This window comes from Drosophila erecta, unplaced genomic scaffold (genome assembly GCF_003286155.1).
Source record: "Drosophila erecta strain 14021-0224.00,06,07 unplaced genomic scaffold, DereRS2 tig00000092-arrow-pilon, whole genome shotgun sequence".
NCBI lineage: Eukaryota > Metazoa > Arthropoda > Insecta > Diptera > Drosophilidae > Drosophila > Drosophila erecta.
In genome coordinates, this window is record NW_020825207.1 from 12153140 (window position 1) to 12179515 (window position 26376).

General features: G+C 45.9%; 9 protein-coding genes and 2 non-coding genes across 13 annotated transcripts; 6 read left to right on the forward strand and 5 right to left on the reverse strand.

The window, feature by feature from the left end:
• Positions 1-131: 131 nt before the first annotated feature.
• On the forward strand, positions 132-5194 carry LOC6547731 (protein fem-1 homolog B). Of its 2 annotated transcripts, XM_015156330.2 has the most exons (7): positions 2013-2129; positions 2207-2306; positions 2611-2893; positions 3000-3742; positions 3809-4224; positions 4291-4517; positions 4573-5194. In XM_015156330.2, exons 1-7 carry the CDS (start codon positions 2110-2112, stop codon positions 4734-4736), a joined length of 1953 nt encoding a protein of 650 aa, XP_015011816.1. In that variant the 5' UTR covers positions 2013-2109; the 3' UTR covers positions 4737-5194. The 2 variants fall into 2 exon arrangements, with proteins under 2 accessions (XP_001974945.2, XP_015011816.1); XM_001974909.3 differs by lacking the exons at positions 2013-2129; positions 2207-2306 and adding an exon at positions 132-530.
• LOC6547730 lies at positions 5070-6106 on the reverse strand. Its single transcript, XM_001974908.3, has 3 exons — positions 5785-6106; positions 5403-5621; positions 5070-5340 (listed from the first exon to the last, which is right to left on the reverse strand). Exons 1-3 carry the CDS (start codon positions 5918-5920, stop codon positions 5246-5248), a joined length of 450 nt encoding a protein of 149 aa, XP_001974944.1. The 5' UTR covers positions 5921-6106; the 3' UTR covers positions 5070-5245.
• Positions 6107-6614: 508 nt separating this feature from the next.
• Positions 6615-21250, reverse strand: LOC6547788 (slit homolog 3 protein). The gene is made up of 6 exons (XM_001974907.3): positions 21008-21250; positions 10101-10530; positions 8190-9377; positions 7989-8135; positions 7838-7923; positions 6615-7776 (listed from the first exon to the last, which is right to left on the reverse strand). The coding sequence occupies exons 1-6, from the start codon at positions 21088-21090 to the stop codon at positions 7194-7196; spliced, it is 2517 nt and encodes an 838-aa protein (XP_001974943.2). The 5' UTR covers positions 21091-21250; the 3' UTR covers positions 6615-7193.
• On the forward strand, positions 7933-11983 carry LOC6547787 (lysozyme). Of its 2 annotated transcripts, XM_026980843.1 has the most exons (5): positions 7933-7990; positions 11022-11397; positions 11465-11553; positions 11625-11688; positions 11764-11983. In XM_026980843.1, exons 2-5 carry the CDS (start codon positions 11244-11246, stop codon positions 11895-11897), a joined length of 441 nt encoding a protein of 146 aa, XP_026836644.1. In that variant the 5' UTR covers positions 7933-7990; positions 11022-11243; the 3' UTR covers positions 11898-11983. The 2 variants fall into 2 exon arrangements, with proteins under 2 accessions (XP_026836644.1, XP_001974942.1); XM_001974906.3 differs by lacking the exon at positions 7933-7990 and having other exon boundaries at positions 11000-11397.
• Trnaw-cca lies at positions 9515-9586 on the forward strand. The gene has a single exon. It is a non-coding gene; the product is annotated as a tRNA-Trp (tRNA).
• Positions 9735-9806, reverse strand: Trnaw-cca. The gene has a single exon. It is a non-coding gene; the product is annotated as a tRNA-Trp (tRNA).
• LOC6547786 (lysozyme c-1) lies at positions 12649-14637 on the forward strand. Its single transcript, XM_001974905.3, has 4 exons — positions 12649-12775; positions 13830-13988; positions 14040-14192; positions 14370-14637. The coding sequence occupies exons 1-4, from the start codon at positions 12739-12741 to the stop codon at positions 14558-14560; spliced, it is 540 nt and encodes a 179-aa protein (XP_001974941.1). The 5' UTR covers positions 12649-12738; the 3' UTR covers positions 14561-14637.
• A 101-nt stretch (positions 21251-21351) lies between the features above and the next one.
• LOC6547785 (DNA methyltransferase 1-associated protein 1) lies at positions 21352-23988 on the reverse strand. Its single transcript, XM_001974904.3, has 5 exons — positions 23739-23988; positions 23288-23677; positions 22643-23232; positions 22431-22585; positions 21352-22360 (listed from the first exon to the last, which is right to left on the reverse strand). Exons 1-5 carry the CDS (start codon positions 23837-23839, stop codon positions 22295-22297), a joined length of 1302 nt encoding a protein of 433 aa, XP_001974940.1. The 5' UTR covers positions 23840-23988; the 3' UTR covers positions 21352-22294.
• A 231-nt stretch (positions 23989-24219) lies between these two features.
• On the forward strand, positions 24220-24774 carry LOC6547784 (DNA-directed RNA polymerase III subunit RPC10). Its single transcript, XM_001974903.3, has 2 exons — positions 24220-24456; positions 24530-24774. The coding sequence occupies exons 1-2, from the start codon at positions 24316-24318 to the stop codon at positions 24713-24715; spliced, it is 327 nt and encodes a 108-aa protein (XP_001974939.1). The 5' UTR covers positions 24220-24315; the 3' UTR covers positions 24716-24774.
• Positions 24694-25502, forward strand: LOC6547783 (yrdC domain-containing protein, mitochondrial). Its single transcript, XM_001974902.3, has one exon. It carries the CDS (start codon positions 24715-24717, stop codon positions 25468-25470), a length of 756 nt encoding a protein of 251 aa, XP_001974938.1. The 5' UTR covers positions 24694-24714; the 3' UTR covers positions 25471-25502.
• Positions 25503-25517: 15 nt separating this feature from the next.
• On the reverse strand, positions 25518-26336 carry LOC6547782 (mitochondrial inner membrane protease subunit 2). The gene is made up of 2 exons (XM_001974901.3): positions 26153-26336; positions 25518-26091 (listed from the first exon to the last, which is right to left on the reverse strand). Exons 1-2 carry the CDS (start codon positions 26244-26246, stop codon positions 25670-25672), a joined length of 516 nt encoding a protein of 171 aa, XP_001974937.1. The 5' UTR covers positions 26247-26336; the 3' UTR covers positions 25518-25669.
• Positions 26337-26376: the final 40 nt, after the last annotated feature.

Sequence of the window (26376 nt, forward strand, 5' to 3'; positions counted from 1 at the left end):
TCAAGCTGTATTTCATATATGTTTCATATTTACAGTCAACAAACAAATGTAATATCCGCAAAAACGCGCGAATAAACGAACGATAGTAAATAATGGTCGGCCTATCGCGTAGTCACTGTTTTCCTTTTCGCAGGTGCACCGCTAAGTGTGACCATATTGCCGCCTGGCCTGGAAAGAGTGCGCTAGTGGATTGCTTTTATACCTGGTGATCAGTGATCACCGATCAGTGCAACATCTACTACTTCTCGGCCAGAATGGAGGTCGATCCCGCAGAAGAGGCGCCTCTTGACGAGGAGCACACGTCCATATACGACGGTTATCCGCCCGATTTTGGATACTTTAACATGGCCCACGGAATGCTAGTGGAGATATCCGAGGAGATCCGGGCCAAGTTCCCCCAAGAGCCGCGTCTGCGGTTCTCCCAGCTGAACAACCTTCACCTGGCGGCCCGCAGTGGCCAGATGTTGAGCTTCGTCGAGATCTTGAATTCTGTTAGCTGCAGGGCGGTGCAGACCCACCTGGTGAATACAGTGAGTACTCGATGGGATGGAACGGCTTTTTGCGTAATTGCCAGAGTTTACTACTGCGTCATTAATGAAAATTGCCGCCGCACGTATATGTATTATTCGGTTTATATGTAAAAACAAATCTGCTGCCGCATAGAGCGAATCTATACGCTCCATCGCTGGTTTTTTGCTTTCGGTATTTACTTGGTTTGTCATTGTTTATGAGAGAGAACAAGGGAGAGAGTGAGAGAAAGGTAGCCACAGGTAACACCCGCTAACACGGAGAACTTGATATTAGGTTCTTTCAACTACCAAGCCTTTAAGCTCGAGACTAACAAATTTGAACTTTCGAAACATTATTCGGGAATTCCCACAAAACTTCAATAAATAAACATTCTTGAATAGAACGCAAAAAAGGAATTAATCGATACACTTTTATTTTCATATACTCATGTGTAAATTTTTAAAATTCAAGAAATTTCTGGGTCTGTATTGTATGCGAGTGTCCACTGTTGTGTTTATAACTTTACTGCCTGCCAAAAAGACAAACAAATCACAAGCGAAATCAACAGTATATGGTGCAAGTTTTTCAATTAATGACCGAACAATACAGATCAAAATCCTATTTAAGGCACCGAAAGTCACTGTCGCAATTAATTGGATATCAGTGGATGACACTCGGTCCATCGTTACCCAATTACTCAGGAATGGCGTGGCTATCTGGACACGGAATTGGCCTACTGCCAATCCAAATGCTTTGCAGTTTCCTGAAATCGTCTGTTTGAAATGTGCGTTTATTAATTTGTTCATTAACAAAATATTTTCAACACCTTTGTGTTGCGTTGTAATCTAATCGAACTTTGTGGGAAAGCCATGGATTCCATAAATAGTTCAATGGAGTACACTTTTATTGCACATTGTTTTTGATAAGTATGTTAAGTACAAGAAAAGATAAGTAATTGAAAAGGAATTGATTAACCTTCACTTTTTCCAACTACTAGAGATTTAGTAGGTCAGTAGATAGGTTAGAAGATCTTTTGAAAAAGAATGGTGTAGAATACCTCAATTGTTTTCCTTTTGATGCTGGGATACTTCAACAATGTATGTTAAAGGTAGAAGGAAGCGTTTCCGACCTTATAAAGTATATACATATGTACATTCTTGATCACTTGATCCGTCCGTAGAAACGTTGAGATCTCAGAAACTATAAAAGCTAGAAGCGCCCTTTTTATAAATAGAGTGCCGATGGACCAAGTTTTTTTTTGTCCAGTGTAGCACTGCGGTTGACTTTGCTTCCACCCCCTCTTTTATAGCCCTATCCTCTCTCTCTCTCTCCCTCGAGCTGCAATGGATTGCAGGAATGCAGGCAAACAGCTGCGGGCGGTAAACAAACCCTCAAGGACCTCTCTCCTTGAACAGCTGTTTGGCCCTGCGCAGGATCTATCGGTGCCTCTCCCTGCGATTCAACCCCAAAAATGCGTGAATCGTATGCAAACTTAGGGTTGAGAATGGAATCGTGAGCCTGACGAAGTTTTATCGAGTTTTTCGGTGCTCGGAACTCCACTGCCCAGGCAGCTGTCAGTTAAAATTGACATTCCAGGCCATGCACGCGGAGCTGTATCGGTAATAGAGGGGTTTTATGCCCAAGATCTAGCTGGAATTGATTCCGAATCAAATGGCTTTTCACAAACTAATTGCAGCACTCGCAAGCGCTGGTATGAATCCGCTTGGCCAGGAGCAGGATTCTGGCGAGGAGCCAACGACACGCTGCCCGTGACGAACTACATCACGTATCCGGCGGTGAGTGTCCCGGGCCAGCAGTTTCTTGACCCACATCCAGATGTTGCTGTTTCCGTGTCGCAACGCAGTAGCCAAGTATATGGACTTTGGCCTGCATTGCGGATTTTCCCAAGTCGAATTTCGCCCATTTAAAGCACAAAGAACAATGAAAGTGTGCATGGTCTAGTCAGAGATCTTATTCCTCACGTTTTTCACTTGCGACGCACTATTTTCGTCCAACCTTGACTGTGAAACGGCTGCGCACGCACATCAAAAGTTTTCCTTGGCCCCTCCAATATTATATTTTCTATATTTTCCTCGCCAGAATTTCGATCAGCCGGATGGACAATCGCTAACCCCGCTGACCATGGCCGCGATGTCGGGCAATGTGAAATTCGTCAAGACCCTGCTGTCGCACTACGACGTGGACTTGGAGCGGGAGTGCAATGTCATCTTCGACGGAATGGTGGTCTACGGAGCCACCGCTCTGTGGGTGGCTGCCGGAATGGGGCATCTGCAGATAGTCAAAATGCTCGTCCAAGCGGGAGCGGCCATCAATCATAATACCAAGGCGCAGTCGTCGCCGCTGAGAGCGGCCTGTTATGAGGGTTAGCATCAAAAATCTCACAATACGGATGTGCTAAGAATAATGAATTTCTTCCGTATATTTCATACATTAATATGGAAGTGATACTAACTGGAATATTTCCACAGGTCGATTGGACATCGTTGAATTCCTAATTGATAATGGCGCTGACGTGAACGCCACGAATTTGTTTAACAACAACACGCTTATGATTGCCGCCTACAAGGGTCACCACTTGGTGGTAAAGACTCTGCTTCAGAATGGATCGAGGGCCAATGATCAGGCGCTGTGTGGTGCCACTGCCTTGCACTATGCGGCGGAAAGCGGTCATCTGGACGTGGTGGTAGCCCTGCTGGACCATGGAGCCACACTTAAGAAGAATGAGCTGGGAATCACGCCCGCCTTGCAGGCTGCCGAACGTCTCCATGAGGATGTCCTGGAAGCGTTCATCGAACGCCCAGGACTGATGAGCCTAGAGGAGCAGATTACAGCGTTGGAGCTTCTAGGAGCCACCTATGCGAATGACAAAACCAAGTACGACGTGAATAAGGCCTATTGCTATCTACTGAGAGCTATGCAGCTGCGGTACAGCAATCCACGCGGTGTTATCCGCAAGAAAGTGCTGCCCACAGTGCCCGCGTACGACAATTGGCTTGAGACTGAAAACCTGCCCGAATTGTATGCCATCAAACTTAATCACCACTCCATCCACATGGAGTCGTTGGCCATTAGGGAACGCATACTGGGCCGCAATAATCCGGAGTTGCCTCAGGCAATTATCTATCGAGGAGCTGTGATGGCGGATCAGGGCAGATTTTACCAGTGCCAGGTGCTTTGGAACTATGCCATTGATCTGCGAATGCGCAATAATGTAAGTTTGACCTTCATGAACTCCGGTCTTTGTTTATACGATTGATCTTTGTTTTCTTTTTTCTAGGTATCGGTAGATCGGGACCTCTTACGGTTCGCCCAGCTTTTCGCTCAGATTTTGCGTGCGGAGAACCACAATCTTACGTTGGATCACGTTCTGCCAGTTTTGGCCAAGTGCCAGCAGGAGATCGAGAACAATAAGTTTAAAATTAAGGAAGCCAAGCCCAACACTTGCCCCAGTCTATGGCAGGATCAAAACAATCAGAACTGCATTACTGCGCTCTATCTAATCAAAATCGTTACCCATTTGGCGCGACGCAAGAAGGATCAAAACATTGACGAGGAACACATCCAGCAGCTATTCCTGGTCGTACGCAAGTTCATACAGAACGACACTCGCCTGCAGGATGGACAGACATTGCTGCACATCGCAGTCAATGGAGTGATGCCCGTAGACGAGTTCTACACGAATGAACTGTGCAGGTAGGGTTTAGATTGACAAAGGGACTTCCTTGGAATGTTTGACTATACTACTCGTTGCCACCACAGATTTCCCTGCTATGCCACTGCTCTGGTTCTAGTACACTGCGGCGCCTCCGTGGTCGCAGTGGATTCGGCTCGAAACACCCCTCTACACATCCTAGTGACCAAGGTAAACACCTCTCAGGATCGCCAGGCGGAGATGGCACGCATTCTGCAACTGTTCGTTGAGGCAGGAGCCCATTTGGATGCAGTGAATGCGGCTGGGCAGACAGCGGCCACGGCCTGCAAGCTGCGTAAGTATAACAATTGGATCTCACTTGACCCCATTACTGAAAATTTGACTTGCAGCTATCTTGGCCAATCGACTGCACGCCAATCAGAATGCCCACACTAGCCTCAAGTGCCTGTCCGCACGCTCCATTGCCACCAACAGGCTAAACTTCAAGGGTCTGATACCCACCCAGCTGGAGGCCTTTATACAGATGCACAGCGTGCACAAGGTGCTGCCGTAGATAGTCAAAGGCATGAGCCGTAACTGAAGTAATTAGAACTGTGAATACAATAAGCCACGTTGGAACACATTTATATATCCATATGTACAAGCTTTGGTGTCTGTATGTACGATATATATCGAATTTAGCGACTTAACTTAGCAACAAGAATGCAAAGGTGAATGTTTTATTTTTTGTACACATTTTATTAAGTATATTTCACTCTTAATTTATTTACAATTACAATCTGTAACAACTGCACACGTGGACTGACTGTTTGTTTGTAATCATTAATCATAATCATAACTATTAATCATACTTATGTAAAATCATTTTGTACATTTTTTATGTAAAACTACTATTATTCGCAGTGCAAGAGGGCGCAGGCCACCTATGTTGAATCAATCCAATTGATTATGTTTTTTAGGTGCAAATGAAATAAAAAACCAAACAAATATGTAAATCACAGCTGACCAAGACAAAGTGCGCATATTTGCAATTATGCTATTATGATAATCGGGTTAACTAGGCTATATGTCAGCATCGCTGATCTTGTGGTTGTTGTGGCGCACCTGTGGATACACCTGCGGCTGGCGCATTACTTCCTCGTAGGACGGCGGAGGTGCTTTAAATACATAGCATATGGTTACTTACTAGCGGGAAAAGCGGAAAAGGATATGAGCTCACCATTGATCACGTAGTCCTCGTCGTGCATATAGGCAGGATTTATTACCGCATCCGTGGGATATGTCCTCTCGATCGTGCGCTCCTCCAACGTAGACCGTTGCGAGCGATGCGAGTACCGCTGCAGATTCTCCGTGTTTTGATGAAAATTGTTCATATAGTGATCCTCGCGTTCCACATCATCGTGCTGCAACTGGATAACGTGGACCGATGGTCGACGTTCTAACAGACAGACAATATATCAGTCATTTTACCTATTCGATAACGTAATGAATTGTAGTTTCAATTATATCGGCTAATCTGATGCCACTAATGATTTTCTGGCTACCAAATGCGTTTCCTACTCGTATATAGTATTAGCCGTCTATTAAATGAAGCACCCTACCCGTATCGGCGATGGCATCGGTGTAGTTTTCGCCAAACCGAAATGGAGCGGCCAAGGACTTTTTGCACTTGAGGAACAAGACGATCAGTATCCAGCCCAGGATGAGAACCAGGTAGACAAATCCTAGCATGCTCATGTGAAGGCCGTTAATCCGACCCAGTGGGTCTGCGAGGCAGGACTTTTTCTTGACTACTGCTCCTAGCGCTCCTCCACTGGGACTGTCGAAAATCGATAAATGCTGTCACGTTGGCGTCGTCGTCGAGTGGTCATTGTTGTCGCCCGACGGCTGGCGCGGAACAACTGACCCAACTAGCCAGCCAGCCTGAAAGTCGGAGCGACGCTGCCGAGGGACCGTCGCCATATCAGCGGATGGCCACAACAGAAACAGTGCGATGGAGAATGGAGGATGGAGGATGGGGGCATTCACAGTCCAGCTTTTTCCCTGTCAACTTTGATTTCTGGATAAGCATTAAAAATTCCATATACGAGTATGTCGATAAATTCAGCACTGATTGATAAGGAGCCATGCAGAGAACCCTGTATGCATGCGCCCGGTGGAGTTGTACTCCCCCAAGAACCATGGCCATGGGTGTGGGATGTGGGATGTGGCCAGCTATGAGCTCATTTGAATGGGAATTAACTAATTCCGCTGACGGCGGTTCTCTCCACCACGCATATGGAAGTTCGTGCCATACATGACGTCACGGTTGTGGGGTTAATAGCCCACTTAGCATTATTCGGCCTTTTGGCTGTAACCTGCCCAAAAATAGAAGCCTCAAAAATTGCCCAACTGACCTTAGAAACCCCAATCCAATTCCATTGCAATTGGCTTTCATTTCTCATTTCACGTTTATTTACTTGATGTTATGTTTTTCTTTCCTACTGTGTGCTTTGAATTTGTTAATAAATTATTAAAGCCCTAATTGTAAAGGGCCATGACTTACGAGTTTCATTGCTAACATAAAGGAGGCGTAACACTAAGTTAACACTAGTTCTGGATGAGACGTAAAGGGTCGTCGATTGCGGAGTTAGTTACAGTAGAGGTCAAAAGTAGACAACCGATTCACAATAAGAATCAATATATTTATTAAAATTCTAGATTTACCTAATTTAACATCTTTTAAATATATTTCAATACGGATTTCACTTTACTTTAACTATTCATTTGGTCGCAACTGTAACTATTCCATAGATATATGGGAATTTAGGGATGCGTATCGATTAGCTTATGGCACAAGTGGGTTAGTGTGGGCCAACTATTGGGATTAGTGCAGTGTAGCTTAGGTCTACGTAAATATAACATATATCGTTTACAACTACTCAAGAGTCGGTACAGTCGGTACTGTACTATCACATGGTTTATTGAGTGGGCAGGAGCAACATCCTGCTGCATCTGGATTCGTGCCGCCTCACAGGCTCGTCGTGGCCTGGAGCTTGAGGTAGCGCGTCCCATTTTCCGCATCCGCCAGGCGGGCTATGTGATCGGAGGCGGCGTAACAGGTGGTGGCCGTCGGAGTGCCCGGTCTGCTGTTATTGTTATTGTTGTGCATGCTGCTGCTGTTGCTGTCGATGCTATCGCTGTTCCTGCCATTGCCTCCATTGCTTCCGCCATTCTGACGGATTCGCGTGGCTCCCCAGATCAGGACCAGCACGGAGGTGACCAGCACGCCAAGACCCAATCCGGGCAAGAAGCTCTTATTCAGGGAATCAATGACTGTGTAGCTGTGCAGCAAAGTCGATTGCTGCGTTTGTTGCGGTTGACTTCCTAACACCGAATTGAAGCGGCGTTGATTCACCTGGTAATCCTCGCCAGCTTCGTGCACCACCTCGGGCTTAAGCTCATTGGCGGTGTAGTAGGGACGTCGCTGGTACTGTCGGGATACGGGAACGGCGCCTGGACTGCTCCTCTCGAGCTGGGTGATATTGGAGCAGCCGATGTTTAGTTCCGCCTCTGGCTTGTTCTCCTGGATCATGACCAAACAAAAGCGATAGCTACACGGAACATGCACAGCATTAGTCATTTCATATGGTTATTGGTCGGCGAACAACTCACCTCTCGCCTATTTCCAGGGAGGAACTGTCCGGCACTATGACGCTGACTGTGTTCTGGCCATTGACCACTTTACTCTCGCAATGGATCTGCAAGGAATCATATTATGGAATCAGAAAAGATTCTTGGTGTTTGGCTTATCCACACTAATTACCGGTGAGTTGTCTATTAGAATTTCGTTAATGTGTTCCTCCTTATAAACAAAGATTGCATCGCACATATAGTCCTTTTTGCTCAGATTGAGTAGCCATGTAAGGATCAGTCCATAGTCCGTCGAGAAGTGCAGCTCATGTAGAATAATCTGTGGTGATTTCGTTAGTCAATGAAGTAAAGAGTACAAAATAATAATACTGACCTCTTCAGACAAATCCTTGATAGGCGATGTCTGATTCGGCTTGGCCAACGTTTCCAGGTGCTGCATGATGTTGGCGTTATCCTTCTCCACGTTGTCCATGTCGCAGCTGAGCGTCTCCACGGGCACCTGGAGAAGAGGAGCTCCCTCCAGTCTCGGCGGCGTCACACAGGAGGCACTCAGACTGGAATGGAGCTGCGACTCCTGCAGCCACTCGGCGAAGGGACGAATGCTGCAGTCACAGGACAGGGGATTCTCCTGCATCAGTAGGCTCTCCAGTTCCCTGGCTCCGTCCATGGCGTTTCTCGCCACAATCGATATGTCATTGCCCGCCAATCGCAACTCCCTGAGAGATGGTAGCGGTGCTATCAAATCCGAGGTCAGTGCTCGCAGGAAGTTATGGGTAAGGTCCAGTACGGTCAGACGGGACAGATGTTGCAGCGAGGCACTGGAGATGGCCACGATGCCGTTGTAGCTGAGATCCAAGCTGTCCAGCGCACCCAGCCCGAAGAAGGCGTGATCCTGCAGCACATCGATCTGGTTGTGACGCAGCGAGAGGCTCACCAGTCTCGAGAAATTGGCCAAAGCCTTGTTCTGGATGCTCTTGATCAGATTCCGATTAAGATTCAAGGTCTCGAGGTTCCTCATTCCGGGTAGCGTTTGCTCACTCAGTGGTCCATTCAGGTTATTGGCCTGCAAATCCAGTTGTCGCAGACTGAGGCACTGACTCAGGGACCTCAAGCTTTGGGCATAGTCACCCAATCGATTCCCGCCCAGCTTCAGCACCTCCAGCTTTCGAAGATTTACAAACGTGCGTTGGGATATGCTTGAGATTTGGTTGTTGCTCAGCTCCAGATACACCAAGCTGGTCAATCCCACAAAGTCCGCCGTTCCCAGGGCCTTGATCTTGTTATTGGCCAGATCCAAACGCTCCAAGGCGCTCAGCGTGGACAAGGCGTTCCAGGGCACGCTCATCAAAGCATTTCCGGGCAGACCGAGTGCCTGCAGAGGTCCTCGGATGCCCAGGAAGGCGGACTTGTGCACCCGCTTGATCTCTCCGGACGAGATTACTAGTCCGTGAAGCGACACATTGTCGAAGATTTTCGCGTCGCTCAGGAAGGTCACGTTGCGCAGGGAACAGTCCAGCAATGATATGGAGTAGGGAGAGGTACGTAGCCGGTCCGCCAGCAGCTGTAAAAGGTGAAATGGTGTTAGAAACACGGTTAAAAAAGGGGGGTGTCCTATCAGTGCCCTATAAATACTAGTATATTACTTATATTATAAGAATAGTTATTTATTAAGCGATATTTAGAAAATAAGCCTAACTAGACTCCGTGGCGCAACGGTAGCGCGTCTGACTCCAGATCAGAAGGTTGCGTGTTCAAATCACGTCGGGGTCAAAGGTGATATATTTCACATGCATTCTGAAAATATTTAAAGCTTGCATCTATAATGAAATGTATTGAAAATATCATATTTTGCACAGACTTTCCGCCTTTTCATTCATATTCCTATGCTATGTGTTTCTACAAAAAATGATCAACTTTTTGACCCCGACGTGATTTGAACACGCAACCTTCTGATCTGGAGTCAGACGCGCTACCGTTGCGCCACGGAGTCAATTGAAGATTCCACTGCCTATACGTGATTTTAAATTAGTTACATCCAAGTATAGTTCAAAAATATTATTAGAAATACTGATAAGATAGGTGCATTCGAATCTGAAATCACAGGTAAATATACAACTAAGAATTTCAAGATAGCACGCTAACTAAATCCAATACGAACAATAGAAGAAATCCTGCTGTACTATCGATACAATTTACAATAAGAACAGAAGGGTTTCATGGGCATTACGGCGATAATCATATACAATTTAACTGTAGAAATAGAAAATTGCAAAGAATCTCTTACCATCAAGCCGTGCAGATCAATGTTGCACCGAAGTGTGTGGGGCAGGTCGCATCCGCACTCGAGTTCCGCGTTCCGGGTGCCCGTGATGTTGGGGCACTTCCACTCCATGAGGGCATCGTCCACGGGCAGCGGCAGCGAGGACACCTGCTCCGCCTTGCGCTTCCTCGGCGAGCTCTTGTTCACATACTTTCCGGATGTGGACTTGGACTTGCCTCTCGAGGAAACAAGGGCGGGAACCGCCGCCGCTGAAACTACATAGGCGGTGGGCGTGGTGGGCGAGGAAAGTGGAGAGGGGGTGGTGCTGGTGCTGGTGGTGGTGGTAGTGGTGGTGGTGGTGCTGCTGCTGGAACTGGTGGTGCTGTCCTCTAGCAGATCCTTGAGGTCATTGGCCGCTGCCAAAGTGCCCAGCAGCAAGAGCATGAGAATGGGACTGTAAGTGGAAAAATGTTCATGGAAATTAGTCGGACGAGCATTGAAAAACGAAAACACTTGGATGCTTGGCTGCCTGGCTGCTGGGCGGGATGCACTTGCTCTCCTCGCACATGAACAGATCATGCGTTTTTAGGTCAAGCCGCAGTTGTCACTGACACTCTGACACACAAACACCCACACAGTGCATCTGTGTCCAGTATCCAGTGGATGCGTTTCGGGCTAAAGATTCCCATTGTTATCTCTGCAAGACAATTTGCCAATTTACAGCTTAACGCAATCAAAGCGATTTATTGAATGCACTGAGAGCTAAACTAGGCCGCTTTTTACTAATCTTACCTGCTTATAAAATATAAACTCATATATTTTAAGCACCCAAACAGGAAGAAAATTTCGAGACAGCCAAGCAAAATTTGTACAAACATGGTTTATATTGAAACTGGCGAGTATCCCTATTGATGAGTAACCCGCACAATTTTTCCATGTCACCAGACCGCTCCCGAATGTCGCCTCCCACTTCCAGAAGAAAACAAAAACTGCGTGCGAGGCTTTAAAAACCCAGATTTCGGGCGCTACGCATCCAGTGCCGTAGAAATAATTCCGCAGCAAAGTGCCCAGTGCTCGCAGTTGCCGCGGAGGGAAGCGCTCTACAATCCCACGAACCCAAAAGGATTAGCAGTGGTCCCCATCAGTCCAAGCCCCTCATAACCCAGCATGGCCAGTCACTTGCCCAAAGGTGGTGCGCTCGTCCTGGTGCTCAATCTTCTCCTGCTTTCGCAGTGGGAGACCGAGTCCAAGCTGCTGACACGTTGTCAATTGGCCAAGGAGCTGTTGCGTCATGACTTTCCCCGCAGTTATCTATCAAACTGTAAGTAAATGTATCTCAATTAAGTGAATAAGGAGGCATATGAATGACCATTTGAAATTCCCCAAAGGGGTTTGCCTGGTGGAAGCGGAGAGTGGACGCAGTACATCCAAATCCATGCAGCTGCCCAACCAGAGCGTCAGCTATGGACTATTCCAGGTGGGTCAACTCAAGTTCCTTATCGAATATACATGTTTTAGAGCGCTCGGCGCTGATCCGCAATTTCGCAGATTAACAGCAAAAACTGGTGTCGCAAAGGTCGTCGTGGAGGAATCTGCAACATCAAATGCGAAGGTGAGTCCGCATTCCCCAAAACACCCACATATATAATGTGCGGATAACTATGGTCACCCCTCCCGTCCGCTGCAGAGTTCCTCAATGATGAGATCTCGGATGACTCACGATGTGCCATGCAGATCTTCAACCGCCATGGATTTCAGGCCTGGCCCGGATGGATGAGCAAATGTCGTGGGCGCACGCTGCCCGATGTCTCGCGATGCTAGGACTGCCTTCGACTCGCTCTTAGCCTTAACTAACTCTACTCATAGCTGCTAAAGTTTCACATAAAGCCTAAGTCAATCCCTTTTAATAAGGTGTATTTATTTTCCGAATCGCGTGATTAAAGCATTTCCAGGAATTCCCGCTACCAGCGGCAGCACGATGCAATCGCAAAATTGTGTTTTTCCAATGTTTTAATCAATCACCCTTGGCAAAATTCGAATATTAATAGAATATTCATATTTATATGTGTATTAAGGGAATAAGGAAATTTTATACTATTTTTTTTACTGATAAAAGACAAATCAACTGTGGATGTCCCTTTTACCTTCAAAAGTTCTTCACAATACTTGTTAATAAGTTTCGTTTGCCTTTTAATCTCATAAAATAAACATAGTAGCTAGCTAGATCACGTTCATAAAACGCTGTAGTATCTTTTAAAGGGAAATTACGCATATGTATGGATCATCGAACTCAGGCTTCTTCGATTGATGAACTCTTTCATTCATAATTATTGCGATGGGTTTTTGACATACGGACCCACCCAAAACCCTCTCCGATGCTTTCGAAATCACTTGATTTGCCAGAGAGTTCAGGAGGCATATCAACCGTGACAAGCGAGCACCTTATCAGCAGTATCAGACTGCCGCGCAAATTCATTTCGTTGGTTTGGTGCTCTGCGATCGGCGATTTTGGGAGAGAACTACCGCGACTCGAAAGCGAACTGAGCCGCAATTGTATCTGAGAAATACTTGGGCGTTCAGTACTTATTCTCGGGTCAGCAGCGCCACACCGGCGGGCTAGCTTCTCATCGGATCCGATCGGGTGTGCAAATCATACAGACACATGCGTTTGAAAGCACGCCATCCCAAAACGAAACGCGGTAAGACGACGCAGATACAGATACAGATACAGATACTCGCGCTCCCCTCACAAACTCGTTTCCTGCTGCCGAGAACTCTGTTGTTCTGATTTAATTAGGTAAACAAAGTAAACAAACTGTTTGCTGAAGTAAAAGTGTTTTGCCAGAGGAAGTAACTCAAACTCATTATTACATTTGCATGCATGAAAATCTCAATAAAAAGTGAAACGTGGTTACAGTGGGTTTTCTATATGAAGGAGGACTTAAAACTTCGTTGAATTTATTTCGAGTTTTTTCGGGTTCTCTGTAACCTTGACAAGCTTAACTGTTGTGAATAAATCATACTTTTAATTATTTACATACAAATGTCATAATTTCCCTTACTTTAATGACTTGACTTACACGTAATCAGCATGGCAATTCTACTGAAACAGAAAAGTCCATTAAAAAATACTAATTTATGGCAAAATTGTTGTTAATTAAAAAGAAAACAGGTAATATTCATATATTAAGCCACAAATTATAATATAAATATGATTTCCATGAAAATTGACAACAAGTGATGTAAATCTTTTGATAACTAAATACGTATTAACTTTATAAATCTCTTTTACGTAAACAAACGTAATAGACATATCTTCAGATAGAATGGCTGAAATTTTTGTGTACACACCGATAAAAATTATAAAGATACAAAAAAATTAAGGCTTTGAAATCGCGTGTGAGTAAGCAAATGCGTGTATAATGGTAATTTGTGAGCGCTCTTTATTAGACATAATGATTGGTGTTAAATAGAAGAAATGCCATGTGAAAACATCTGCACTAAGAATGCCAACTGGCCATTGCTTTTTCAACACTTTCAAAGATTCTTAAATAATCAAACCGAAATCAGCTACATATAGCTTTGGAATGGGCAAGGGCATATATAAAAACAATAAATTTATACGAACAGCAGAACTCTTTGAACTGCTTGGGTGAGGAGTTAAGTATGTCCATAAATAATGAGGATCATACATAAAACGCAGTCAACTACACTGAAAACTACAGTAAAATCGATGTTGCCTTCTCCTTGTAGATCTGTTAAACATGAAAACTTCTATCTTGTGGATAGTACCAGTGCTGATCCTACTGCAGCTGGGAATTGAGGAAGTAGAATCCAAAAAATACCAGCGCTGCGAGCTAACAAGAGTTCTAGTGGAGAACTACAACTTCGACAAGACTTTCATTTCGAACTGTAAGTGATTTCCAAGATGAAACCGATTGAATTAAGTACGATTTTTGTCAGGGATCTGTCTGGTAGAACACGAAAGTTACCTGGACACCACAAAAGTAACGAAAAAGGGAAACGAAAGCAAGAACTATGGCCTCTTCCAAATCAACAACCGGGATTATTGCACCGAAGGACGAAAAGGAGGGCAGTGCAACATGAAATGTGAAGGTAAGATTACATTATAGCACAATAATAATTCATTATGTAAACAGATGGAAGCAATTGCACATTTTCAATCAATCAATTTTCATTTGGTTACCCTGTATGTATCTTAAATTTCATTATATTTCGGAAAATTGGTTCCTGCTTCCTATAAGAAGTTCACTAATCCTCCCTTTTTGGCAGACTTCTCCAATGATGACATAAGCGACGACATCGCCTGCGCCAGAATGATTCAGGAACGGGAGGGCTTCAAATACTGGAAGGGCTGGGATCGCTTCTGCCGCAATCCTCAGAATCTGCCCAATCTCCGCGTGGCTTGCAACCTGCGCAGCCTGTCTCCGCTGCGATCAGCCCGTGGATTCATCACGGGCTGAATAGGGGTTCCTATGTGCTACTTGAACATCTAACTTAAACGAACTGTGTACATGTACATAAATGCTTTGCATAATTGCTTGGTCGGAGTTGCATTTCTTGGCTGATGCCCACACATACAGCGCAAGTCGGAGACTGAGGGCTGCCAAGTGGGCGACCTGGCATTTTGTTTGGGCGTTGGGATCTAGATGGCACTTTCCAATGACATCTGCGACTGCAACTGGGTGGTAATTGATAGTCTAGAGCTGCAGTGCAACAGACTGCAACCCGATACCATGCCATACCATTCAAAGTCAATCATATCAAGTAGGGTTCTCGCCGCCGCCCGGCGAACAATATCATTTTGCATTTCCGCTCAACAAAAGGCGGCGTTTCCGTTTCTGGCCAACAATTGCCAACGCACCGCAGGGCATCACCATTGGATCATCAGGGAACCGTGCAAAGCCCAGGGCAAACAATAACAGGTGGAGGCTCAAAAATCAGAGCGTAACTTTGTACCACAATGGCCAAACATAACCAGAGGAAACATTGGCTCGCCGGTTCCATTAGAATGCGCTTTGCATATGTACGTGGTCAACATAAATCCGAGTTTTGCTGTTTCAATTACACACCGAGAACAATAATCAGGATATTTCTCGTAATGTGAAAGTAAATGGGAATTACTTGTCCTCAAATGGGTGACAAAGGGTGATATAATTGAATATATATTATCTTGGCTGTTCTTAAACCTAACTTGTTTGTTTGTCATAAATAGTACATAAGCATTTCTTTCTGTGCAGCGACAGCAAGTCAAGTGTTGTGTTGACCATTGCGTATACACCGGCAACATCCTCAACAATAAAAATATTTTAAAATGCAGCTCAGCACAACTCCACCTCTGTCACGCTAACTGGTCAACGATTCGAAACGTTTGAGTGCCTTTAATTTCCGCTGTCCCCCAGCCAGATTCTGTTGGTTTCCTACCCGTCCTCAGTGTGGCTAATTATGCATAAAATGCCACGCCCCACGCCGCCCACCTCCCTCCGATGATCGTGGAACCCGGAGATCCCATCGCTGACCTGTCGCCAGTGACTCAGCAGGAGCATTGGACACTGCCTCGAATCAAAACACATCCCATATCCGTCTGCCGAGATCCACGGGCCAACTTGCCGTCTGTTTAGCTTCAGACTTAGCACGGACTCGCTAATCAAGCCGCCTCAACCAGTTGAGCCCCTCCGGCGCCATCACCTCCATGTGTGCAGACTGGAGACGCCAGTTCGGGCTGATTGTTCATTTGGACCCAGAGCTGTCAGCTCCCACACATCCGCATCGCCTGCGGGCTGTAGGCGAATTCGAAATGCACTCTAAGAATCAATCGGGCTAGCTTGCAACTGATTTCATTTGTATTATATTTGCTTTGATTGGGCTAAGCAGAATAAACATCAGCACATTAGAGAAGAATCCAGTTTTTGGTTAGCAACATTTTGCCTTAATTTAGTGCCAAGCCATCCTAGCTGAGAAACCCGCTCGACTGCGAGCTCGAAATCAGCGCTGCTCGCTGTGTAGGCGCTCGGTTCATAGCGCCATAGTCATCAACATGGCCATTATCATCATCGGAGCCCAAAACAGAGAGCCGAGCACCAGGAACAACTGAAATGCGGCAAGAGCCAGACCCAAACTGACTGAAATTAAGGCACGTCAACGGAAATAAACCCTCTGGTATACACATGGGATGGTATAATGTGTATGCTGTATGGTATATGGCATGGTATATGGGTGTAAGCACGGCCAAATGGTTGGAAATGGATTGCGTTGGTAACGGCATTGCAACGTTTTCTGTGGAACGGAACGCCTGAGCTGCCTGATGATGCTGCATGAAGATCGAGAGATACAGCCATATGATAATGATGCCGCGAAATGGGTGTGAGTGCAGCTGACGCTGAAAACTTGCCGCAAACTTCGAAGCTGATTGGAAATCTCAGTCGTTTGCTGGCCGGCCGCGGATCGTAACAAAAAACGATTCTTATTTATTTTGCACATAATTTGAGGCTTAACTGGCACACCAGCAATGTTATTATTTTGTTTCTTGTATTTATTCCTCTCACCATTGCCAAACATTTTTCAGCTCCCAAAAAGGCCAAAACATGCGATAAGCCACTGAACAATTAAAAACGCGTTTTTCGTTAACTCGCCTTCTTTGGCCATAGATGGGAAAAAAAAACCGAAAAAAAAGATTAAAAGTAATTGTAGGTAGGTAGATAACGAATGGTAGTTGCTCTTAGAGCTTCGTAGGTAATTATACAGCTAAATGTTAATACCAAAAAATAATAATCAATAGCTTTTATTAAGTTTTGTTGTGGAAAATGCATCGTAGAGCAAGCTATATTTTTTCCTGTGTAGCAAAGTGTGGAGCGCAATTTGGCGACAGCTGCAATTGTGTTGCCTAATTATTTATTCGTAATATATTTTATTTTTTAAGACTCCTTAACCGCAAACGAGCGAGCAAAAAAACAGCAGCAACTGTTGCGGCCAGCAAATTGGGCAACATGTAGCTAATCATAATGACTGCAACATGTTGCTTAGGCCAAAGGCGAAATTAGTAATTTGCCTTTTTTTATTATTTTATTTTATTTCTTTCCTATTTTATTTCGGCTTGGTTTGGGGCATATTGAATATCAACCTGCTGGGGCATTGTTCGAGTGTTGAAAGCGCATCGAAATGAGGCACACACTGAATGAGTGTGTATGTGTGTGGCAAATGAAATTTATGCCTAGCATGAAAATAGTAAAAGTTGCTGCAAAAGCCAGCCAAAGGTCAAAATGTCACGCAAAAGTGGCAGCCACAGACGTGAGGTCTGAAAAATGAAAGAAATAAAATTGGAAAACCGAAACAGCTGCTTTCGAAACTGAAGTAGCCACACCAGCATCAACAATTGTGGTCTGCCTGGTATTTAGCATGCCAAAAAAGGTAAAAATGAGTAGACACAAAAGGACAGGAAACAGAAAACTCAAATTGTGTGGAGAAGGCCGCAAAAGGGATTTAATTGTGATGCCTATCCTGGTGTCCTGGTATCGTGGTCCCAAATCCCATTCCCCTTTCAAGGACCCAAAAACCAGTCCCTAAATGACTAAAGAGTCCAGCGTCTCTCTATTAAGACGGAAACGGATGCTGTTGGCATTCGAACGAGGATCTCAAATATTAAATTTCCATTCGTATTTTTGAGTCAATACTCGAATAATTGCACTCAAAGCTTTATCAGTCTTTTCATTTCAGTTTATTTGACATTCGTTTCATGCGGTGGCAAAAGCTGTCGGCTTTTAATCTGAGCTGATAATTATAAATTGAGGCTTGCATATACACCAATATATAATATTATTTGCTCAACCTGGGCTAAAATTCTGTGTACATGAAAGCTAACAAAACATCAAAGAAATCAAATTTATTATTATTTTACTAGAAAGCAAAATAATAGTTTAAAAATAGTTTAAGCACCAAGGCCTAAAAAAATGTTCTCTTCCAGCAACATCTGTCTTAATGTTAGCTCGCTGGTATTTTCAAATAGCTGGTAATATTGTCAAAGCGAACTGCAAATCACAGGTCTGACAAACTTGTTTCAGTTGTAAGCGACAAAAAAATGGAGGGGCGCTAACAAAAGCAACAAATCCGAGAAAAATTAGTGAGTATTATTTTTTAAGAGTGGGCCGACGACAAGTCAACGGAAACGTGTGGGTGGCTGGCTGTTTGGTTGGTTGGTTGGTTGGCTGTCGTCTCTGGTTTTGGCTGTTTTTGCCGTTTCAGCCTTTGTTTGTCGAGCTGCCTGTGCTGGGCAAATTACTTTTTAATTGAACACATACACGTGGGCAGCTGGTAGCTGGTCGGCAAAGTGCCGAGACTCGAACAATTAACCAAATCGCGGACAAAGTAACCAATAAGTGACAGCAGTGGCTGCAAGTTGATTCTTTTGTTCAGCCAGATGAGGCCAATATGTGAAATAAAACAAAATGCTAAACAATAAAATAATATGGGTAATCCGTCGGGGACGAACAGTTGGCTAATCCGATCCCATCCGATCCGATACGAAGCGAAGCGATTTCCCCTGGGGCAAGGTAAACAAACCATTCGGAATGGCTTAAGCCGGGTTTTGTCGGCTTGCATTTTTATTTTATTTACCAAATCTTGCACTTTATGGCCTCGCAGCCTCCGTCTGAACATGAACATGAATGAACTTGGAGCAGGCTGTGTTTAATTTAAATGAAATTGGATTTTTGTTGCCCCGTTCTGGCCCAAAATGTCTTTAAATCCGAGTATGCCTGTTTTTTCTTTTTTTTTTTTGTTTTGTATGCCATTTGCATATGAATATGGCCGACGGCAGCCGCTGCGAACAACTAAAAGCAATTTGAGCTCAAAATTTATGGACATTGTTTGGGCTCTGGTCCGTTCGCTCCTGCAGCTCATTTCACTTGCCGGTGCTTCATTTACTTAATGCTTATAAGAGCATTTTTATATTTTTAACGTTCGGCATGCCATATAATAAACTGAAACATCATATTATCAGAAAGGAGGGGAATAAATCATTAAGCTCAAATTCATATTCCTTCAAAGGAAAGCACCAAGAATTGAGCAGCCAATTAAAGTCAGTGATTTATTTATAACAGACAAGCATGCCGCTTTGTAATTGAGTGCAAGCGAAACTTAATTCAACAAAAAATATGAATAGGTGTAAATACCATGTCCATAGAGATACGTGCCACCCAAAACCTGGGGCTCTTTTGTAACTTTCCTCGGCATTCCCCCGAAAAACTTCGCATCCGAGACAACAACGTACCTCAGAAACCAAGTTCACAGCCCACGCAAACCTCAGAGAGCCAGTTGAGACACGAGAAGGCCGCCAACGCATGTGCATAATGCTAAATCGACTGTTAATTGCGACATTTGGAAAGCCGTGACAAGTCGAGCCAAAACACACAGTCTTCAGAGACAGCAAGCCAATAAAATGGAAATCGCTGCTGGCGCGATATCAAAACTCAATAAAAATGTTGGGGAAAATATTGAAGGAGAAGAAAGCCGACATGGCATGAAATTTAGCTCGAAATAAACTAAATTAAATATATTATGCGACATCAGTTGGCTGATAGATACCGCCGGAGATCTTGGTCTAGCCCACACCAACAGCTAGCTGCCCACACACGAATGCAAATGCCAGACAGACCAAAGTTGTATGGCAAGAAATTGCTCGGATGCTGCGGAGGAGTATGCTAAGTGAATGGCTGTATAAGATATGCATGCACTGCTAGAAAAAGCAGCGAAACCCTAAGATCATAACATACATTCTTAGTCAGCAGAGCATCATCATCTCTTTCCCTTGTCTGCTGGTGGAGATGTGGGGGCCCAAAAACATTAGCTCATTGGATCGTCAGATGACAGCGACACACTTTGAGCACAAAAAGTAAGTGGGCAGTAGGCAGCTGTCGTTGCGCTCCCATTGCCAAATTTGGCAACTGGTTGTGGAGCAACAGCAACAGCAGCAGCAGCAAGTAAGTAGCACAAATGTCTCTTATTTTATCTCTTTTCCTTGGCTTTATATATATATATATACATAGAGATATATACATTTTTTGTCCCGCATCAAGCGGTCGCCCACGGTTGGCGAAACAAAAGACTTAGGCAACGAACTTGCCATGTCAAGCCAAGAAGAACAGAAACCGAGTGTGTGGATTCCAAAGCCTAAGCCAGGCGGCTAATGAGCCGCATGTAAAGCAGTAAAAAAAATTATATAAACATTAATTATGAGCAATCTTTTTTTTGTCTTCCCTCCGCTTTCGTTATTATTGTGGGCGTTCGAAAATGAAATGTAAATAAAAAAGTCTTTTCCTTTGCCTATTTCATTGTCGCCGTAAGTTGAACGCGAACATCCAGAGCTGCCCGCTGTGAAAATGATGAGTTATATAAAATTAGAAGAGGTTGGAGAAGCAACAACAAAGCGCTAATTGCGCGTAAACTGAGCGGGGAAAACAGTGGAGCCTCCGTGTGTGGGTTTCCTCGATTGTCTCGCTCCTCTTGAGCTCTCGAACTGCATGGGCTTCTCAGGTGAATTGAGAAAACATTAGCCCGTGAAGTTATACGAAATTTGAGACAAACGCACACAACGGAAGTGCCATGCGTTGGGCGGCGGTAAATGACTTTGAGCTGATCGAAATCATTATATCTCTGAATTTTAATACGAGTTTATTATGAGCCCGCAGCTGAATCAAGTTCGCGATTAGCCTGCGTTCGAGTCCGCGGCTATTATTAGATTAAAAGGTGCTAATTTCTGTTAGAGAGAGTTTAAAAATTCGTCACAAAGTAATATGGTATGTATTCAGACCACTTTGATTTCTATCGCATAAATCGTTGTGGGCGTCTGTCTATATGGAGCGACATAAATGTTTATTTGCCATCAAATTAACGCAGAGACCAGCGACACGACTCACCTGAGCTTTGGCCGCATTATGGGCGAGGTCCTCTTTATCAGCGTGCGAAACTTAAACAGAGCGATGGTGCCGGCAGCGTTCATAGAACAATAAGCCGCATTAACCTGGCCGGGGCAACGTTTCCGTTTTCTACCTGATAACCGACAGACGGGTCTCGCCCTGTGCTCCAGAACGTTTGTACTCAACTCAAAATGCGATAAAGATCTTTACGGTGCACTGATGACAATGCGATCGGTGGGCCGTCAGTTGACACCGCTGGAGTTCGGGCTCAAGCTGGACTTGCCGCTCACACAAACACACTCGCGCACACACGAAATTAAAATTTCATTCATGAAAAACGACAGGGACTGCAGACAGGTATGTACGAATGTACGTATGTATATGTAGGTAACAATCAACAGAAAGAACCGGAAACGGATGCGTTATTTGTCTTGCCCCCGGCAGGATTCCCAGAGTTTTAGGCGACTGGGATAGGGACGATGATGATGAAGACGAACAGGTAGCGCTTGGCGGACAATCCAATTCCACCGACCGACGTCACCAACGACCACTTGAGTATTTGGTTAAATTAGCATTTTCACAGAGCCGTACTCTTCGAGTTGCATGCGGCAAGCACAAAAACGGTAGGAGCAATCAACAGCCACGAACTGGTCCCGACGACGTCTGAAACTCGACTGAGCGGCCTACGCTCAGGTAAGGCAGGTCGAGCCGCCAACAGAATGATTTCATATGCGTTTTCCTCTCCGCTTCTCGTTTTTTGGTTCGTCTGGGTGTTGTGTTTGCCTTCGCAGTCGGTTCATTCACAAATACTGGTCCGATGAATGGACTGCCGCCTCCGCCTCTGCATCTACATCCGAATTGTGTGGGCAGTCATCAGGAATCGAGCATCGGGCATGAGGCATCGTGCATCGGGCATTGTCGAATTGAACATGGCTCGGTTCTCTTTTTCGGCTCGCCAAAGATCGCATACCGTGTTGTTGCTGGCCTAACCCAAATAAGAGCCACTAAGCGAGCATTTCTTGGCTGGAAAATAAATCAACCACTGGGGAAAAAGTTCTCACACTCGACATGGCATCTGCTTGGCCATCGTTGGCCGTGGGCTATTTGATTTTCACATTGAGTGTGCCGCAAAACAATTTTCTTGTTTATCCATTTATTTCCCCATGCGGACTGGGAGTAGCGCAAATGCACAAATATGGACAGTGGAAAACGGGTTACAATGATTAGCACGCCGCACACACTTCGGCGTCTGGGGAATCTGAGTGGAAACGGGCCGCGTTAACTTAATTAATTTGTGCTATTGTCCAGGGCTTCGGTCTTGATGGGCACCAGTGAGGGCGGTATGTTCAGTGTCTGCATTGATTAGGGGAAAACCAATTAGCCACCTTGGTTCAGGTGCCATTACTGTAGTCTGGAGACTTACCTTGCCCGGACAGGCGGCTTCGTATTGGTGCTTGAGGCTCTCCATTTCGTAGACGCAGGTGGACAGGGCGGTGCGAAGCTCGCAGAGCAATACCATATCGGAACGAAGCTCGTTGAAGGAGGTACAAATGTCCTCCGTGGGCGGCGGAGCGGGATCTACAAAGAAAAAGCCAATTAGCGCCAGCCAGCGAGTCTTATAACGCTTTAACTCACCAACTTTAAACTCCTGAATGGCCTGTTCGAGGGCTTTCACCTTGCGTTGGCCGATATTTGCCGGCAGCTTCATCTTTTGCGAGCGCAGAGAAACGCCGGAACCACGCAGGTCGGCGAACTTGATGCCGCTGCTACCGATCTCTATGGCGTTCACCACCGAGTCCACCTTGGAGGGACGCGGCTGCTGGTGAACCTTCTTTTTGTGCAGCTTCTTCTCGTATTTTCGAGTGCTTGGCGTATTCGATGCGTGCTCATTCTGCTGATCCGCTTGTGAAATGAGCTTTTGCAGGTCCTGTGTCTTGCGCTCGCGTTCCTTTTTACGCGCCTCGATCTTCTTCATCTCGTTGATCAGCATTTGCTCCTCCTCTACCTGTTGTGTCGTACGTTTGAACAGCTTCTCCAGTTGCTCCTTGCGGCGCCGTTCGTGTTCGGCGTCATAAACAAATACTTTCTTCTCACTCGTCTGATTCTTGGCTTTGGCGAGCAGTGCTATCACCTCATAGTAGCGTTCTTTGAGCTCCTCTACCGTTTTGGCTCCATGTTGCTGACGATTCCAGCGATCTGCCATCACAATGAAGCGAAGATCGAACCTACAAATCAAATGGCTTACAATTTTTGCTACTAAATATGGGTTGAGGAGTCTACCGTCTAGCCAGGTCGAACAGGTGATCTGTCTGCACCTTGCTCCAGTTGTTGATATTGTTCCGCAAGTGGGCATTGTACTCCGTTATCGTGTACGAGGGCACCTCCAGCTGCTTGTTGAACTTGGCGAACGGATAGTCGGTGGAATTGTCCGTGACCCGTTTCCAGTGGTGAAAAACCGCTGAATCGTTGCGCGCTGGATTCGAGAACGGCGCCCACTCCCACTTGCGCACCTTCTTCATTCCCAGGCGGGCCTTCGTCTGCTTATAGCCTGCTCCGATCCCCAGAGCGGTATCCGTGGGCAGGAGAGGCGGAGCGTCTTTCTTGTCTGTGTAGAGCAGGGCAAACACCTCCCTATGCATTCCCTCCGGACGACGGGATGCAGTCTTGGTCCTGACATGATAGAAAACCTTGTTGATAAAGGAATAACACTCATTTGATTGCATTTGTTTACCGCTCAAAGTTGCGCTTCTTGGTGGCCAGAAAGGAATCCCTCGTCACCTCGGGCGTGTTGGCACGCTCCATGTCCAGAATATCGCGCACATCGGCCGACATGATGTATTACTCTTAATTAATAAGAAACTTCTACTCAAATGTCTTGCAAAAAATGTTTATTTTAACAGTTTGTCGCAAAACGGCCAAAATTTCTTAAAAGATGCTATTAGTATGGCCGTAAACAGGAAGCTGGAAAATACGTACATTTCAACATTAAAAATACCATAACTTTAACGCCGGCATTTAGTATATTCTAGGGCTACGTAATAGGCGCTGGCAACACAATAAATGTATAAAATGAAAATTGCCACTAATGTGAACAGTGTTTCCAAATGATTTATAAATTATAATAAACTTGTATTCTTTTTCGCTTGTCTTAAAACAAACCAATTTTAATTAACTAAAACCGCTAAAATGTTGCAGTATATTTGCTGTATTTGATTTGGTATACTTAAACTTCGTTACGGCCACACTGAGAACTCAACGTGTTCAAATCAAATAAAACTAAACAACGCGGATTCGGATTCTCCGAAACTATGTTGTTTTTTTGCCCGTCGTGCGGAAATATATTGATTATTGAGGAGGACACCAATTGCCACCGCTTCACGTGCAACACGTGCCCGTACATATCGAAGATCAGGCGCAAGATCTCCGCGAAAACCTTTCCTCGCCTCAAGGTAAGATCGGTATCCACTGGATGATGCAATTTGCTGTGTTTGTGATAATATCTGGGTCGTTTTGTGTTTGCAGGAGGTGGATCACGTTCTGGGCGGTAAGGCGGCGTGGGAAAACGTGGACTCCACGGACGCAGAGTGTCCAACGTGCAGCCATAAGCGGGCGTACTTTATGCAAATGCAGACGCGGTCGGCGGATGAGCCCATGACCACGTTCTACAAGTGCTGCAACCACGAGTGCAACCACACCTGGCGAGACTAATGAGCCGCCTTCAAAAGCACCTCCTTCGTCTTGTCCACGCATCCAGACATCACCACACATCCAGCAGGATGCAGCACCAAGCGAGCGAGCTGAGGACTCCAGTTTGCCCGGTGGGAGACGAAGCTGCTCTCCGGTTGGCCCGTCAGTGCCTGCTGAGTGGACAGGTGATTGCCCTGCCCACCGATACCGTGTATGGCCTGGCCTGCGATGCCAATAACGAGACAGCCATCCAGCGGCTCTACGAGATTAAAGGCCGGGATGAACACAAGCCCGTGGCCATCTGCGTTCACAACATCGAGGCGTTGCGACGCTTTGGTCAGGCTGTCCATCTCAGCGACGAGCTGCTAACTCGTTTGCTCCCGGGCCCCCTGACCATCGTGATCGAGCGAACGGCCCAGCTGAGCAACAGGTTCCTTAATCCCAGCACCTCCAAGATCGGCATACGCATTCCGGACTTCAACTTCATGCGCGACCTGTGCGCCGTGTGGCACGAACAACCCCTAGCCCTCACCAGCGCCAATCGCTCCAGTGCACCCAGCAGTCTACAGGTGTCCGAGTTCCGCTCACTTTGGCCCCAATTGGGCGCCGTCTTTGATGCCGGTCAGATCGGACTGACCGAGGAGCGGCGACTGGCCTCCACGGTCATTGATCTGGCCACTCCTGGCTACTTTGAAATTGTGCGGGCCGGAGTCGCTCTAAAGCCCACGCTCAGCCTAATGGAGGAGTTCGGCATCCGGGCGCGAAAGATACTTTAGTAGCTATCCAAATAAATTATAATTGTTTCGTTTAAAAAGTAATCCAGTTTCTTTGGCTTTTAACTTTAATTTTTACTTTGGAACATCCTACTTCGCTTTGCATGCGGAAACACAACAATTGATTATAAAATATATGGTTATTTCTGTATGTACACACTTGGAACTATCTTCGGCGCAGGCTCTCCGTCAGATGGTCAGTCTAGTTGTAGTAGTTGCTAGTGTTCTTAGAGGCCTGTATGGGCCTCCTGCGCCGTGGCAGCTCGTTCTCCAGCACTCGCCAGCGTTCTGGTGGCCACACAATGGCCACTGCCCGCGCGGACATCAGGCCGAGGGCGACGGGCCCAAAGGTATTGCTGTCCATGGAGTGACCCGTGTGGTCGCCCTCCACCCAACAATGACCCTCGGGAACGCGGACGATCTCGTGCTTGTAGCCCAGCGTGGAAACCACGTCGCCCTGCAGCCCAACCACGCGCTTGATAATCTTCTGGGCGGGATCCTTGGGTGAAATGAGCGATATTATGTCGCCGCGCTCCACCTGACTATTGTGGGTGCCCCAGCGGAGCAGGAACACATAGTCCTTTTCATCCGGCACTGGATTGAGAGCGGGCTGCATAGAGATGCCTGAGGAAAGTCGTGGGGATGGGTTATCGACACTAGATCGGATGAACTGCGGACGACTCACCATCCACCCTGGCCACATAGCCAACGCAGTCCAGGAAAGTGACGCCCAGGGGCAGGGCGTACAGCAAGGACTTGCCAAAGAAGCGAAATGCCATGGATGAACTGGTTGGAGCGTGGAGCTATCGAGATGAATACATAACCAGCCTTTTGCCGAGTTCCTTGTGCGCTCCGGATCTTTTGGCATTCGCAGTGAGCGCCGACACGAGTTTTGTTTATGCTGAATAC

Bases quoted from the DNA above. Each gene is read 5' to 3' on its own strand.
- LOC6547731 (XM_001974909.3), top strand. From the start codon at position 255: ATGGAGGTCGATCCCGCAGAAGAGGCGCCTCTTGACGAGGAGCACACG. The intron at 531-2,610 runs GTGAGTACTCGA...TTTCCTCGCCAG, and splicing joins AGACCCACCTGGTGAATACA to AATTTCGATCAGCCGGATGG. The intron at 4,518-4,572 runs GTAAGTATAACA...TTTGACTTGCAG, and splicing joins GGCCACGGCCTGCAAGCTGC to CTATCTTGGCCAATCGACTG.
- LOC6547730 (XM_001974908.3), bottom strand. From the start codon at position 5,920: ATGAGCATGCTAGGATTTGTCTACCTGGTTCTCATCCTGGGCTGGATA. The intron at 5,622-5,784 runs GTAGGGTGCTTC...TCTGTCTGTTAG, and splicing joins CGATGCCATCGCCGATACGG to AACGTCGACCATCGGTCCAC. The intron at 5,341-5,402 runs GTGAGCTCATAT...ATGTATTTAAAG, and splicing joins CGAGGACTACGTGATCAATG to CACCTCCGCCGTCCTACGAG.
- LOC6547787 (XM_026980843.1), top strand. From the start codon at position 11,244: ATGGCCAGTCACTTGCCCAAAGGTGGTGCGCTCGTCCTGGTGCTCAAT. The intron at 11,398-11,464 runs GTAAGTAAATGT...AATTCCCCAAAG, and splicing joins CCGCAGTTATCTATCAAACT to GGGTTTGCCTGGTGGAAGCG. The intron at 11,689-11,763 runs GTGAGTCCGCAT...CGTCCGCTGCAG, and splicing joins CTGCAACATCAAATGCGAAG to AGTTCCTCAATGATGAGATC.
- LOC6547786 (XM_001974905.3), top strand. From the start codon at position 12,739: ATGCGTTTGAAAGCACGCCATCCCAAAACGAAACGCG. The intron at 12,776-13,829 runs GTAAGACGACGC...TTCTCCTTGTAG, and splicing joins CCATCCCAAAACGAAACGCG to ATCTGTTAAACATGAAAACT. The intron at 13,989-14,039 runs GTAAGTGATTTC...GATTTTTGTCAG, and splicing joins CAAGACTTTCATTTCGAACT to GGATCTGTCTGGTAGAACAC.
- LOC6547788 (XM_001974907.3), bottom strand. From the start codon at position 21,090: ATGAACGCTGCCGGCACCATCGCTCTGTTTAAGTTTCGCACGCTGATA. The intron at 9,378-10,100 runs GTAAGAGATTCT...CACCTTTTACAG, and splicing joins TTGATCTGCACGGCTTGATG to CTGCTGGCGGACCGGCTACG. The intron at 7,777-7,837 runs GTGAGTTGTTCG...TGTTCCGTGTAG, and splicing joins TCCCTGGAAATAGGCGAGAG to CTATCGCTTTTGTTTGGTCA.
- LOC6547785 (XM_001974904.3), bottom strand. From the start codon at position 23,839: ATGTCGGCCGATGTGCGCGATATTCTGGACATGGAGCGTGCCAACACG. The intron at 23,678-23,738 runs GTAAACAAATGC...CTATCATGTCAG, and splicing joins AAGAAGCGCAACTTTGAGCG to GACCAAGACTGCATCCCGTC. The intron at 22,361-22,430 runs GTAAGTCTCCAG...TAATCAATGCAG, and splicing joins AAGCCGCCTGTCCGGGCAAG to ACACTGAACATACCGCCCTC.
- LOC6547784 (XM_001974903.3), top strand. From the start codon at position 24,316: ATGTTGTTTTTTTGCCCGTCGTGCGGAAATATATTGATTATTGAGGAG. The intron at 24,457-24,529 runs GTAAGATCGGTA...TTGTGTTTGCAG, and splicing joins AAACCTTTCCTCGCCTCAAG to GAGGTGGATCACGTTCTGGG.
- LOC6547783 (XM_001974902.3), top strand. From the start codon at position 24,715: ATGAGCCGCCTTCAAAAGCACCTCCTTCGTCTTGTCCACGCATCCAGA.
- LOC6547782 (XM_001974901.3), bottom strand. From the start codon at position 26,246: ATGGCATTTCGCTTCTTTGGCAAGTCCTTGCTGTACGCCCTGCCCCTG. The intron at 26,092-26,152 runs GTGAGTCGTCCG...GACTTTCCTCAG, and splicing joins CTATGTGGCCAGGGTGGATG to GCATCTCTATGCAGCCCGCT.